The sequence below is a fragment of the Barbus barbus genome, assembly GCF_936440315.1.
Source record: "Barbus barbus genome assembly, chromosome: 1".
NCBI lineage: Eukaryota > Metazoa > Chordata > Actinopteri > Cypriniformes > Cyprinidae > Barbus > Barbus barbus.
Window position 1 is genome coordinate 17,679,763 of NC_136729.1, and position 15,159 is coordinate 17,694,921.

At 38.5% G+C, this 15,159-nt stretch overlaps 1 protein-coding gene across 1 annotated transcript in view; it reads right to left on the reverse strand.

Annotated features, from left to right (window-relative positions):
* Positions 1 to 4,473: 4,473 nt before the first annotated feature.
* The window catches only part of LOC306873138 (retinal dehydrogenase 2-like), a 32,312-nt gene continuing 21,626 nt past the window's right edge, over positions 4,474 to 15,159 (reverse strand). Inside the window, exons 8-13 of the mRNA XM_079422209.1 lie at positions 10,024 to 10,126; positions 9,184 to 9,368; positions 6,624 to 6,788; positions 6,372 to 6,529; positions 5,341 to 5,415; positions 4,474 to 5,247 (exon numbers count right to left, since the gene is read on the reverse strand). Coding sequence (XP_079278335.1) covers positions 5,175 to 5,247; positions 5,341 to 5,415; positions 6,372 to 6,529; positions 6,624 to 6,788; positions 9,184 to 9,368; positions 10,024 to 10,126 — 759 coding nt within the window. The 3' untranslated portion in view covers positions 4,474 to 5,174. The remainder of the gene's footprint in view (positions 5,248 to 5,340; positions 5,416 to 6,371; positions 6,530 to 6,623; positions 6,789 to 9,183; positions 9,369 to 10,023; positions 10,127 to 15,159) is intronic.

Below are 15,159 nucleotides of genomic sequence, written 5' to 3' on the forward strand. Positions count from 1 at the left end.
AATGATATGTTTTACTTGACTTATGATCTGACGCAGAGAGCGGACCCTTGGTATGGCAAGTTTATACAACACAGAGAGTTGGCCGAGCATAATTCACTTTGAATTCAGAGGGGAAAAGAATTATTTACAGGAATAGGTTCAAGCCCCTTTCCATCTGTGTCCAATCCCAGGCTAATGCTATCATCACCTGTTTCCATGTGCCTCAAGAACATCTGGACCACATTAAAACACATACACACACACAAGGTGCATTTTGTTGACTGTGTGTTTGTGCATGTATTGGTACATGCTTAAGCATTTGCCTCGCATTCGTAAATTATGCTAAAACAACAAATTAAATGATCAAAGAATGGAATGAAAAGTCCTGATTTAAAAAATCGATGCATTTAATTTTTGAGATGCTAGACTCCTTTGGGGGGGCTTTGAGCTTTTTTGCAGATTTATTGCTTTGTTAAAAAATAAAACAAAGATCCTTCGCCAGCTGAGGAAGTTCAACCTGCCACAGGAGCTGCTGAAACAGTTCTACTCTGCCATCATTGAATCCATCCTCTGCACTTCGATAACTGTCTGTTCAGCTCAGCTACCAAATCTGACCTCAGAAGACTACAGAAGGTAGTCCGGACTGCTGAGCGAATCATTGGTACAACCCTCCCCGGTCTCCAAGAACTGTACTCATCCAGAGTGAGCAAAAGGGCTGGCAAAATCACTCTGGACCCCTCACATCCAGCACACTCCCTCTTTGAACTGTTACCATCTGGTCGACGCTACAGAGCTCTGAGCACCAGAACGACCAGACATAGGAACAGTTTCTTCCCTCAGTCAATCCATCTCATGAACACTTGAACAATAAACATGAAACACACAACACTATCATACTTTTTATTTTATTTTACACACATACTTATTACATTTCAAATTTGCACCTAACATACCTGTACATACCAAATTGTCTATTTTGTATATTGCGTTTGTGCTATTTGGCACATTGTCCATTTTTGTATATTTGTACATTGTTTATTTTATTTTTATTTATTATTATCTGTGTCCTGTCCTGTTGCTGTCTCTGTCGCACTGTGGAGCTACTGTCACTAAAACAAATTCCTTGTATGTGCAAACATACCTGGCAATAAAGCTCATTCTGATTCTGATTCTGATTTTGATAAAAAAAACAATTATAATTCATATGGCCGTATCTCTAGTGATTACATATCAGACACTTATGATCTAGTTTTAACATTGTGTTCCTAAAGTCTATGCGTATCAAATTCCAAGAATTTTTCTCATAAAAATCCAGTTTGTTTCTCAAGTAAGATGCTGCAAATAATTCAAGTAAAAAATACCAAAATAAGCCTGTGAATCTCTTGCCATTAATACATCTGTTTCCTGATTTTAATTGCACAAGGGGCAGGTGCCCTTATTGACAGTGTACATTTATTTTAAAATATGCCTTTGGGACCACAACACAGCTGCATCACATTTTTAACAGTGGTACATGGACTGCCCAGAGATGGGAAGTGCTCTGTTAGGAAACTTTTTCTCCCCAAAACAGACTGGAATCTCTTTATCCAGTTGTGTTCCTCTCATGCAGCAGCTGTGCAGCTGGTTCTAGCTGGGAACTTAGCACAGTACGTCTGCGGTCAGGAGGGACCTCAGCCCCGGCCCTCCCATGTGCATGTAAGGAAGCTATAATGTCATGCAATTGGGGCTGTATTATTGTTGCATGAGGCTTGAGGAGTGATGTCAGAGGAAAGGGAAAACTAGCTAACTCCCAACTAAGGGAGCAGAGGTCCGACTGAAGCTGGCTGAAGCCCAACATACTTTGTGTATTTCTTTTTCACTGCTTGCTAATTAGTCATGCGACAATGGGAGTACAGGTTTAGAAATAGCAGATGGTTATGTTCAGATTGAGGTACCTGCAGTGATGTTTGACTGAAAGAAAAAAACAATGAATTGTGTGAAACTTCTATTCATGTGTTCTGAAAGAGGAATTATTGAAAGATGCATCACATTTCTAGACTTCAGATGCAGCATCAATGCATTTCTGCTGTTGTCCTTTTTTGTTTCTTTGTTTTTGGTAAAAATATATTTTAAAAAAAATAATTCTTGTTGTATAGCAGTTCTGAAGAATAGATATTTGGAAGTGTCTAATGTGAAATGTTTGTGTTTATATTGAAATATCTGACTTTTGATTACATGTCAAAAAATTATTTTTTTAGTTAATAAAAAGTTTCAAAGTAAATAAAAGATTATTGGAGTTTGTTTTACAAGAACAGGTTTCAGTTTTTCTACTTAACAAAATCACGTTTAATTTAATATCATTTAATTTGTGATGAAATGTACTAGCAATTACAAAGAAACAAAATTGAATTAAACATGGAGTTCTGAAGTAGAAAAAAATTAAATAGCATTTTCTTGTAATACATACTTCAATAAAAAAAAATTTTTACTTTGAAAAAAAAAAAAAAAAAAAAAAAAAAAAATATATATATATATATATATATATATATATATATATAGGCCTATATATATATATTTTACAAATACATTGGTATCTTGACAGACTGCACACATTACATGGACTGCGCACTCTCAAGGAGATTATTGTGGTCTTTTTATCAAGAGAGAGGTCTCCATTAGGTCTCTACTCTCTAGTTAACTTAATTGATATCTAGGAGAAACGATTGAGAAATTTAAGAGCTCTCATATGGGATTTTTCTTTCCTGAGGGAATGAAACAAACTGAAAGAGATCTTGAAGCAGTCCAAACACACTACTGTGTGATTCTAACTGATCTCTGAGATATGGCAGAAGGGGAGAAAGTGTCTCCCTCTGGAGGAGGAGCTTGTAAAGGGTGCTGCAGTTCTCCAGTTCCCACCAGCTTTGCTTTCTCCACTTATCTTGATGAAGACAAATAAACACATCCTAGCGTCTTATGTTGCAATCTCATTTTAGAACATCTGCATTTATAAATGTGACATGCATTAGTTTTATAAACTATTTGGCAAAGTGAAGAAAATCCATAGTTATTTCGAGAAGATTAATTGGATTGGAAATGTACGCCAGCTCCTATTTGAGAGTTACACAAATGTTTAATTCATCCTCTGGTTCAATAGATGGGAAGGTTATATGGATCTATTTGACCATAAATCCTCTGAAAGAGCATAGGCTAATGATCAGTGAATGATACTTATCAGACTCCATAAGTGCTTCATCTAATAAATGTATGTCTCAGAGGAAAGATATTGGAATTCCGATCATGATGGATGCCGCCTCGCCTTTTAACCTTGGGCAGAGTCCAAGCTGGTTGAAATCAGGATCCGAAAGGAGAAGCGATCATTGTGATCATTCTCATATTTTGAAAAAAGAGAAATCTGTAAGGGTGTGAGAACGTTAATATTCATTTGAGTTCACTATGCACTACCAGAGTCATAAAAATGAAAATACACCCTTAAGAATCACACATAAAGTCTGTAATAATGCCATTTATTGATTTATCATGTTTTTCTTACTAAAAAGCCGTGATTTTACACTACTGTCATGTAGAAATATCGGTGTGAACTTGGTACACTGTAATCATATGAGACTCCAGAGGATTATAAATACTATTCAACAGACTCCTAAGGAGGGAAGGGTCGATGACACCATTGTGCAACAACGTCAAATGGATTAAACAATCCTTGTAAGGCCTTTCGCCTGCAACCTTCCAACACTTTCCTGTGTTGATGGGTTCACACTTGAAAACATGCAACACCATCTTTGAGGTGAAACAAACCACTTTTGTTCTTCGATTGTTGTCACATACTAACTCATAGGGAAACGGTTGAGACTAATTTCCATGCGATCCACAGGAAGGCAAGCTATCACTGTAGTGGTCTTTCTGTGGTCTAGTTCAAAGCGCTGTGCTGTCCTTTTCTGCTCTTCCAGATCCAGACCAGTGTTGTGTAACGTAGCCAAGTCTTTTCATCATGCATGTTGGTCTGACTAAGGATATCAGCAGATTGGCTGGGCTGCTGGGAAAATCCATCGTGACTGTTTCTTTGGGAATGCAACTTCTAAGGTAGTTGCACTACTGGGTGATTCTTATATCTGGCTCTCCTCACTCATATCTGAAGAGCTCTTACCAAACAATTTCTGACTCAGCCTGTTCTCACCCTGGTTGACATAAATCTGAATACTCACTACTCAGAGTCATCTGAAAAAATGCAAAAACTGAAGCAGAAATGAATTTTGCAAAAGGATCTCTGTATAGGGATTTTTCCCCCCTGTCTTTTACTAATGATTTTTTTTTCCTCAGTCATAATGTCTCAGTCATTATGCTGTAACAAGACAATTAGAAAATCACCTTCAAGAGAAGCTTTTGAGTAAAACATTTTAATGAAGAACTTACTCTATATCTTAACTTCTATATTCATAGTACATAATTCTTTAAACCTAACAATAAATGGGCATCAATAAGGAATCATATGTCGAAAATACACACCAAATATTTTTTTATTTTTTTATTTTTTTGAGGTAAATCATTTTTGCTTACATTGGTCACGACATCGACAAAGTTATACATAGTAATAATAATCAAACAATGAAATGAAAAATAAAAACATAAAGCAATTACACAAATTTTAGAATTAATACTCATTCAAAGAAAACATCTTTTTTTCTGAGATAGAGAGCTTCAGTGGTCTTAGTAAAAACTAATATGTCTACTAGATTTCTACCCAGTGGAAAGGCAAGTTAATTATGAGGTTTGAGAATGGCACCCCCTCAGACACAACAGACCTCCTTTGGCCTCTTGCCGTGGGAGATCATCAAAGAGAGTGGTTGTAGTCTGTTAGTGTCTGCACGTTGCTGGTGCAGTGGTCAAAAGCATAGCCCTCTTTCACCGGGACTCCGAGTGCTTTAGTATGGTTAGTGGAGCCGGCGAAAGGAGGACACAGCTGGAATGGGTGGAGGCAGTTAATTGTGGCAGTGGATGTGGAGCTGATAGTGGACGCGGGATGGAGATGAAGGGTAGTTCATGAGAACAGCCTACGAAGATGTAGGAGAAGAGGTGCTCCAATGCAGAAGTGATGGTGGTTACTGTGTGGTGTTTTACCACTAAAGACAACCAAAGGATAATGGCTAGTGGTTAACCTCAGAGGAAGACTTCACGCTGCTAGGAACGTACATAGTTGTGCTTTAAGATTTCTTCCCTGACATCTTCATTGTAATGGTTTTCACCTCTGTATACTCTTTCAGTCCGATCTCACCCCTGGAAAATGAAGAACAACTGTGTCAGTGGAAACATAAATCAAATGTATAGAAAACGCGATTGTGATGTTAAATTATTTATAAATGCACTTACAGTTCACGACCATTGCCGGACATTTTGAATCCTCCAAAAGGACACTGGCAGCTCAGGGCATTATAACAGTTGATCCTGCACAACAAAAAATACATTTCACAATCTTAGCGATTTCATGATATTACATTCAGTTCTGTGACATATGTGACCTTGGACCACAAAATCAGTTTTAAGGGTTTTCATCATCTGAAAGCAGAATAAATAAGCTTTCCATTGATGTATGGTTTGTTATGATCGGACAATATTTGGCTAAGATACAACTATTTGAAAGTCTGGAATCTGAGGATGCAAAAAAAATCTAAATACTGAGAAAATCGCTTTTTAAGTTGTCCAAATTAAGTTCTTGCATATTACTAATAATAAAAATAGGTTTTGATATATTTACTGTAGGAAAAAAATATCAAAAATATCTATTTTACAAAATATCTTCATGGAACATGACCTTACTTAATATCCTAATGATTTTTGGCATAAAATAAAAATCGATAATATACCCGTGCAACTTATGACTGGTTTAGTGATCCAGGGTCACATATTAGTGCGATTTCAGCATTTCAGGTCTTCAGGAAATCTTTCACCTTCACACATAATTGCAGATCATGTGGATTACTATTTAACTTACTGGATTTAAATAAGTGTGACTACACTTCAAAACCTTCTTTTCCTGCTCAGTTTTTTTTTTTTTATAGTACAAAGATCTGATCATTCTTAAATTAAGAAGCACTTAAGTCTTGTTTTCTAAAAAAAAAATCATAAAAGTTATTATCTGCCAATAGGTAAGATAAATAAATTCAATTTAAAGATAAAACATGTATTTTTGATAAATCTTTTAGAAAATAAAACTTTATATCTTACGCCATTTTGTTTCTTAAATAAATATATCTTGATTTAAACATGGATATTTGAATAAAAACAAGACAAAAACACTTGTGTAGAAAATTATGTTTTGCAGTGTGCACATTAAGGTAAATAGCTCAATTATATTTGGGCACAAAACAAAACAAGTGGATCTGTTGATGTGATAAACTTACCAGACAGTGCCGGCCTGCAGAGCTGCAGACACAGTCATGGCTTTGTTGAGGTCTGTGGTGAAGACCGCTGCTGCCAGACCATATTCTGTATTGTTGGCTCTCTCAATCACTTCTTCAATAGTTTTAAACTTCATGATTTGCTGAACTGGCCCAAATATCTAAAACAAAGTAGTTGTTTTGTTTTTTATTGTAACACTTTGAACATTTAACATTCCAAGTTAGATTCAGAATTCAGAGATCAATAAAGCTTACCTCCTCCTTGGCAATGCGCATGTGGTCCTGTACATCAGAGAAGACTGTGGGCTCCACAAAGAAGCCTTTAGAAGGAGGAGCTTTGCCGCCACACTCCAGTTTAGCTCCTTCAGTTATGCCGCTCTGAATGAGCTCCAGCACACGACTCTGCTGCTCTGGACTCACCTGACACAGTCAACACAGAGATGATCAGCTACTGAATCCCATGTCTTTATTTTCTCTGACTATTGGAACAGGTATCAGACTTTTTAATAATAAATTGGGTAAATTATGCTGATAATATAATGTCCTGTTTAATTATTAATGTTTAATTGTACAGCATTTTTTATTTATATTCTGATGGCACTCACAAATTTTGTTTAATAATATACAGTATCTCACAGAAGTGAGTACACCCCTCACATTTTTGTAAATATTTTATTATATCTTTTCATGTGACAACACTGAAGAAATGACACTTTGCTACAATGTGAATTAGTGAGTGTACAGCTTGTATAACAGTGTAAATTTGATGTCCCCTCAAAATAACTCACCACACAGCCATTAATGTCAAAACCGCGGGCCACAAAAGTGAAGTACAACCCTAAGTGAAAATGTCCAAATTGGGCCCGATTAGCCATTTTCTCTCCCCGGTGTCATGTGACTCGTTAGTGTTACAAGGTCTCAGGTGTGATTGGGGAGCAGGTGTGTTAAATTTGGTGTTATCGCTCTCACTCTCTCATACTGATCACTGGAAGTTCAGCATGGCACCTCATGGCAAAGAACTGAAAAAAAGAATTGTTGCTCTACATAAAGATGGCGTAGGCTATAAGAAGATTGGCAAGACCCTGAAACTGAGCTGCAGCATGGTGGCCAAGACCATACAGCGGTTTAACAGGACAGGTTCCACTCAGAACAGTCCTCGCCATGGTTGACCAAAGAAGTTGAGTGCACATGCTCAGCGTCATATCCAGATGTTGTGTTTGGGAAATAGACGTATGAGTGCTGCCAGCATTGCTGCAGAGGTTGAAGGGGTGGGGGGTAAGCCTGTCAGTGCTCAGACCATACGCCGCACACTGCATCAAATTGGTCTGCGTGGCTGTCATCCCAGAAGGAAGCCTCTTCTAAAGATGAACTTATTTGGTTCAGATGGTGTCAAGTGTGTGTGGTGGCAACCAGGTGAGGAGTACAAAGGCAAGTGTGTCTTGCCTACAGTCAAGCATGGTGGTGGGAGTGTCATGGTCTGGGGTTGCATGAGTGCTGCCGGCACTGGGGAGCTACAGTTCATTGAGGGAACCATGAATGCTAACATGTACTGTGACATACTGAAGCAGAGACTGGGCCGCAGGGCAGTATTCCAACATGATAACTACCCCAAACACACCTCCAAGACGACCACTGCCTTGCTAAAGAAGCTGAGGGTAAAGGTGATGGACTGGCCAAGCATGTCTCCAGACCGAAACCCTATTGAGCATCTGTGGGGCATCCTCAAACGGAAGGTGGAGGAGCGCAAGGTCTCTAACATCCACCAGCTCAGTGATGTCGTCATAGAGGAGTGGAAGAGGACTCCAGTGGCAACCTGTGAAGCTCTGGTGAAGACCATGCCCAAGAGGGTTAAGGCAGTGCTGGAAAATAATGGTGGCCACACAAAATATTGACACTTTGGGCCCAATTTGGACATTTTCACTTAGGGGTGTACTCCCTTTTGTGGCCAGCGGTTTAGACATTAATGGCTGTGTGTTGAGTTATTTTGAGGTGACAGCAAATTTACACAGTTATACAAGCTGTACACTTACTACTTTACATTGTAGCAAAGTGTCATTTCTGTCACTGTCACATGAAAAAATATAATAAAATATTTACAAAAATATGAAGGGTGTACTCACTTCTGTGAGATACTGTATGTAATGACATGAATTTTGAAATAATTTTTGTAAGATTAAAAATATTATTTAGGTATATATTATTATATTATAGCATATTATTACACATTACTGTGCAAAAGTCGGTAAGGTTTTCTTTAGTCTTAAGCATAAGTCTCTTATGTGCTAAGGTTGCATTTATTTGATTACAAAATGCAGTAAAAACAGTAATATGAAATATTATTACAAAATATTGTTACATTTTAAAATAACTGTGTTCTACTTTAATATTATTAAACATTTTTATTTATTAATGTGAAGGTAAAGCTGAATGTAAAGCATCCATTTCTCCAGTCTTCAGTGTCACACGATCCTTCACTATTTATTCTAATATGCTAATTTGCAATTATCAATGTTGATAGCAGTTGCTTCTTAATATTTTTGTGGAAAAAGTGATGCTTTTTTTTTTACAGTATTCTGTGATGAATAGAAAGTTCAACAGAACATTTATTTTAAATAGAAATCTTTTGTAACATTACATATGCCTTTACTGTCTCTTTTGATCAATTTATTGCTTCCTTGCTGAATAAAAGTACATATGAAAGTACACTCAAGTTTTTGAATACATTTTTTTCTTTCTTTCTCTTTTTGCTTCTGAACTTCTGAATGGTAGTATATGTTAATTATTTATGATATTAAAGCAACAAACAGGGTCTAACCTGAGGTCCCTGCTCAGTGGTTGGGTCAAAGGGATTTCCCACCGTCCTTTTCCGTGCTCTCTCAACACTCCTTCGCACAAACTCCTCATAAATGGGCTCCTCCACAAAGATACGGGAACCAGCGGTGCAGCATTGACCATTATTGAAGAAAACACCCTGATGGGCCTGTTCGACTGCCAGCTCAACTGAGAATGAGAGAAAACACATTATTAAACATCTGCCAGCAATGCACTATTATTTAAATAAAACAAAGAACAGCCCAAACAACAGGTGATAAATGAGCAATGTATCCCCTACATGCCAATAAATCATTTATTAATAGACTTGGAGACAGACTTTTCCAGTTAAAGAGCTGTAACATATCTCTCCACACATTTTTTTCTGGTGTGTCTGCTGTTTATGCATACATGCACATGAGTATGTACATCTGTCTGGGATAATGGACACCTGGGGAAAGGGTGGCAGGCTGTGGCATTTGAAGGGTTAATGGGAGCCGGCAGATTTACGGCTGTGGTGTGATGCGTCCGGGCAGGGTCCATTCGGCTGATTTATGGGGGCCATGCTCACGGCTGCTGAAAACATTTAAAAGCTCTGACTTATGCCTTGGTTTGGTGGGCTACTTAGAGACAATAAGGGCCAAGGGTTTAGGAAGTGAGATAAGCTCATTTGAATGTATATGGGCCACTCGGAAACATAAGACACTCATTTTTTTCCCCCAGACACAGCTCTAAACGATCCCCGAAAGTCTTTGATGTGAGAGTTTGTGGAGTAGCACCTGTGCACAAACTGTTGCAGTGGGACAACAGGAGGCCAGCCGTAAAACAGTGTCTGAATACTTACAATCAGCATCTGCAAAAATGATGTTGGGACTCTTTCCCCCGAGCTCTAGCGTGACTCTCTTCAGATTGCTCTTTCCTGCTGCTTCTTGGATCAGCTTGCCTACCTGTGGAGAGAGAAGAGGCGCTTTAATCACCGGGACATCGCAGAGAAGCCTTACTAAATCTCAACATCAGTGGGATGCTGTCATTAATAAATCCTGCCGGCTAAGAAGCCCCTCTTCAACAAGGCGACCAGCACCAGCACCATTATCAGGCCCATGAGATTTGGCTCACATCTTAAATATCTATTAGCACATATGGTGGCGGCCAAAGAGAATGGAATGTCCTACACGCAACAGTATCTGCTGGTTAATCGAGAACAGGAAGAACCAACCACAGGTTTGTGTAGGATGCTCATCACTGTTTGCAGCCACAAAACAGTGAAACAAGACCTTTAAAATGCATTTATTGGCTTTGTTAGTGCATAAATGAAAGCGTATGTAGTGATTATTGGTCTGGTTTTGGTTTCTCTGAGCTTAAGGAGCACGTTTCTTTTTAACAGGAGTCTACTGTTTCATAATTCCATGTTGTTTGCTGCTCTTCCTTGAATCTGTTCTCTTCCAGCTGGATTTCAAACTACTTTTCACCTAAAGTTTCACATTAGCGGTGGACTGGCTCTCATCTTACTTGCTGATCAGGCCTGTGTAAGCACTGTAGACATCGCACAGCTGCTGTCCATGGCACTGCTTCACATCACAGAGAACATTATGCTCACGTCAAACTATTCTTTTCCAACTGCACGTGTGTGTGTGTGTGTGTGTGTGCATGTTTATGTGGTTTATGAGGACACAAATTTGTATAATGACATGGGTATGACAGAGGTATTACAATATGAAGGTGGTTTATGAGGACACTGCCTATGTCCCCGTAATTCAAAAGGCTTACATACTAAATGGTGTTTTTTTTAAATCTAAAAATGCACAAAGTCTCCTGTGAGGGCTAAGTTTAGGTGTAGGGTTGGTGTAGGGCCATAGCACACACAGTTTGTTCAGTATAAAAACCATTACGCCTATGGAGAGTCCCCATAAACCACAAAAACCAACATGTGTGTGTGTGTGTGTGTGTGCGTGTGTGCGTGTGTGAGTGTGTGTGAGAAAAAGTCTCACTCTTCACAGCCAATTCAGGGCTTTGGAGGCTTGTGAGCAGCACTCCTAACCATAAACAAACATTTGTAAATTTTCCTTTCCGCAAAACATACTTACTGACAGTGAATATTTTCTCTATCTGTTTTCCATCAGATAGCGGAAAGAGAAAGGGAGAGAGGAGAAGACGAAGGGAAAACAATCCAGTTCCCTCTGACACTCTTGCTCAGTGGAAAAAATGGAAGCTGGGCTCTTTGCACGAATGTAAATGCCTACCTCTCACAGATACTATATGAGTGTTGCTCTCAGTTTTGGGAAGCTACTTTAGTTTTTCAAGCTATAAGATCTTCATAATTTGAAGTAGGTAATAAAGCCACTTTTTTTGAAAAAGTGGTCAGCTACACTACAAACTACTAACATTGAAGCTACTTAAAGTGGCAGTACTTTTTTTAATATACACCACAGTTCAAAAGTTTGGGGTCGGTAAGATTTTTTTATGTTTTTGAATGAAGAGTATTATAAATATTATTCTGTTATTCTATTCTATTGACTGCATTTGTTTAATCAAAAATACTGTTAAAACTTTATATAAAAAATACTGTTTTCTATTTTAATATATTTTAAAATGCAATTTCAATTTAGTGAACTAATTTTGAGCAGTGCTAATTTGTTGGAGAAAGTAGCTTAAAAACAGCTGAGCTGAGCTTCTTTAACCAAAAAAATTTACTAGTGCCACAATGTTTAGTAACTCCTGGTTTGTCTGCCGTCATGACCATAATTTGTGTATAATAATAATAATAATAATACATGTATAAAATGTTTGAAACCATTTAAAAATGTGGTTGAATGTGTTTTTTGATTTATGCAAGATGAAAAAGAAATCACACTGCACACTTGTCACAAAGGAGCTAGACTCCACAAATAGCAGCAATGGGCAGGTCATAATACACCAGAATGCCTCACTCACTTGTCCCCCCCACCCACCCCTGGCCTAGTCCTCCCTTATACACACGGCTGAAGTGACTCAGAGTCTGTGTATGTACACACACACACAGCATGAGAGATCTGGGCTGCCTAATCAAGTCCAGATTAGAGCTCAGCAACACCCACAGCAGCAGTGCTGACGCGAGGAGAAGAGCAAAACCCTGTGTGGCCGCTGCCAGTGAAGAGGAAGGGCAAGAGGGTGGGGTGTATAGTGATGAGTTTCCTGTGAAAGTCAGTCAGTGGAAGCGTGGGTGAAGACGGGTGGGATGGGACCGTTTTCAGAGTGACGCTATGATCATTTGAGGATTTGTGTGGTCTGTTGATGTTTCTTTCACAGTCACTGCATTCTTGTTTTATCAATGACATTTTGATTTAAAGGAAAGAAAAAGTCATCGCAGTCATCAAAATAGCAGAGAACTGGGAAATTACTTAACTGTCATTTCCCACAAAGAAACATCTGTTGCATTTCAACAAGTGTTTTTCAAGGACACAAGCTTAGTTTGTTTTCTGTTGAAACAACACTTATGTTTGTGTGAGAAGTCTTAAGTCCACACACACAATTCTCTGTTTCTTTAACAATAAAGATAAACACAAAGTACATTTACGTTCAAACGTTTGAGGTAATATTTTTGAAAGAATTCTCTTATGTTCCCCCAGGCTGCATTTATTTGATCAAAATCACAGTAAAAGAGTAACATTTTGAAATATTACAATTTAAAATAAGTGTTTATATGTTAATATATTTTAAAATGTAATGTATTTGTTTGATGGCAAAGCTGAATTTTCAGCAGTCGTCATTTTAATATCTTCAGTGTCACATGATCCTTCAGAAATCATTCTGACATGCTGATTTAGTCCTCAAAAACATTTCTTATTATTATCAATGTTGAAAACAGTTGTGCTGCTTAATATGTTTGTGAAAACTTTGATGAATAGAAAGTTCAATATTTATTTATATTTATTTGAAACAGAATATTTTGGCAACATTAACATATGTAAAAAAGTCTTTGCTGTCACTGTTGATTAATTTAACGCATTCTTGCTAAATAAAAGTATTAATTAGTTTAAAAGAATTTATTGATACCAAACTTTTGAAATGTAGTGCACTTTCAAAGTTCAGTAAATAACTGAAATCATTACAGTTTAGTTTTTGCAAAGCCAGACTAACAGAACCAAATAACGTGATAACGTGCATCATGTGATTTTTTCAAAGAAGACAGGTAATTTCTGTATTTAATCTTTTATATATTTACGTATTCTTGGACAGACAGATGAACACTGTAGCTCCACTACGTAAAAATCTGCTGTAACTCGATTATAACTGGGCAAGCATACAAACTCACTTTTCCGGTCAAGCAAATGGCATCATAAGCTTTAGCTCTGTCTATTCTAAACATCCCAAAATTCACTTCATTAATAACAAAACACATGCTGCAAGTGTAAGAACAGATCAAAACACACACTGAAATATTTAGATTTATGAGAGGCTGTAATTGAATTAGGGGCTTAAGGGTTCTTACCAGCGAGGCAAGTGTAGCTAGAGATAATCACTGTTTAAAATACGCTGTCACAGCAGAGTTATGTCGCTGTCAGTGAGGCCTGTTTTCAAGCGGTAAATTCTCTGTGCCTAACATGGTGCCTATTTTCAATCCCTGGCTTTCTATTAAATTTATACAGTTGGCTTCAAAGTGTGATTTTTCCTCTGGGGCCACAGTGTAGCTGTCTAAAGACTGATGCATAGAGCTCAATAGAAAGGGTACTCATTATACAGTATGCACAGGACACTTACAAAGCGTAAATTAACTTAGGTGTCCAACCAGACTGGCGCGACATTAACAGTACATATGAAGTACAATTCCTGCCGGACCTATGAAGTGTCCAATCCTTGTTTCTGTTCCGTGCTTATGACAAACCACCTGTGGATTAACATCTCACTGCCACTTCCACCTAAAACCTGTTTATTAGAAATGATTTTGGAAAGCCAGGTGGTCCAGTGTGAGAGCATGTTTTGTATGAGACAGCAGACAGAACCCCTATAACCTATACCCCAGAACCCCAGAACCCTAGAACCCCAGAACCCCAGAACCCCTATCGTGGCCTAATGGTTAGAGAGTTGGACTTGTAATCCAAAGGTTGCGGGTTTGAGTCTCGGGCCGGCAGGGATTGTAGGTGGGGGGAGTGAATGTACAGCGCTCTCTCCACCCTCAATACCAAGACTGAGGTGCCCTTGAGCAAGGCACCGAACCCCCAACTGCTCCCCGGGCGCTGCAGCATAAATGGCTGCTGACTGCTCCGGGTGTGTGTTCATGGTGTGTGTGCACGTTGGATGGGTTAAATGCAGAGCACGAATTCTAAGTATGGGTCACCATACTTGGCCGTATTTCACTTCACTATAAACACAACTTCCTCAGGCTTCTCATTAGTGATAGGGTATAAATGCACTAAACCTGTCACTGTCAGAAAAAAAAAAAGTGCAAAAATTTTACCTATAAAGTACAACATATCCATAGCACTATGATCACATGCTTTCTTAACTGCTGTTTTTTTCACTGTTGTCACTTTTGTTGCATTCTTCTTTTCATAATTAGGACTTTAAGGTACTTCTGTGAACCTTTAAAAAAAAAAAAAAAAGTGCCGTAACATACGGCCAAGTATGCTGACCCATACTCAGAATTTGTGCTCTGCATTTAACCCATCCAAAGCGCACACACACAGCAGTGAACACACACCCAGTTGGCAGCCATTTATACTGCGGCGTCCGGGGAGCAGTTGGGAGTTCGGTGCCTTGCTCAAGGGCACCTCGGTCATGGTATTGAGGGTGGAGAGAGTGCTGTACATTCACTCCCCCCGCCAACAATTCCTGCCGGACCTGAGACTCGAACTCGCAACCTTTGGATTAAGAGTCCAACTCTCGAACCATTAGGCCATGACTTCCCTTTTATGAGTAAATAAGGTACAAAGTTGTCCTTTTAAGGGTACTTTCCCAGTGACAAGCTGTTGTACATTTAAAGTCACATTTTTTTAACATCCCA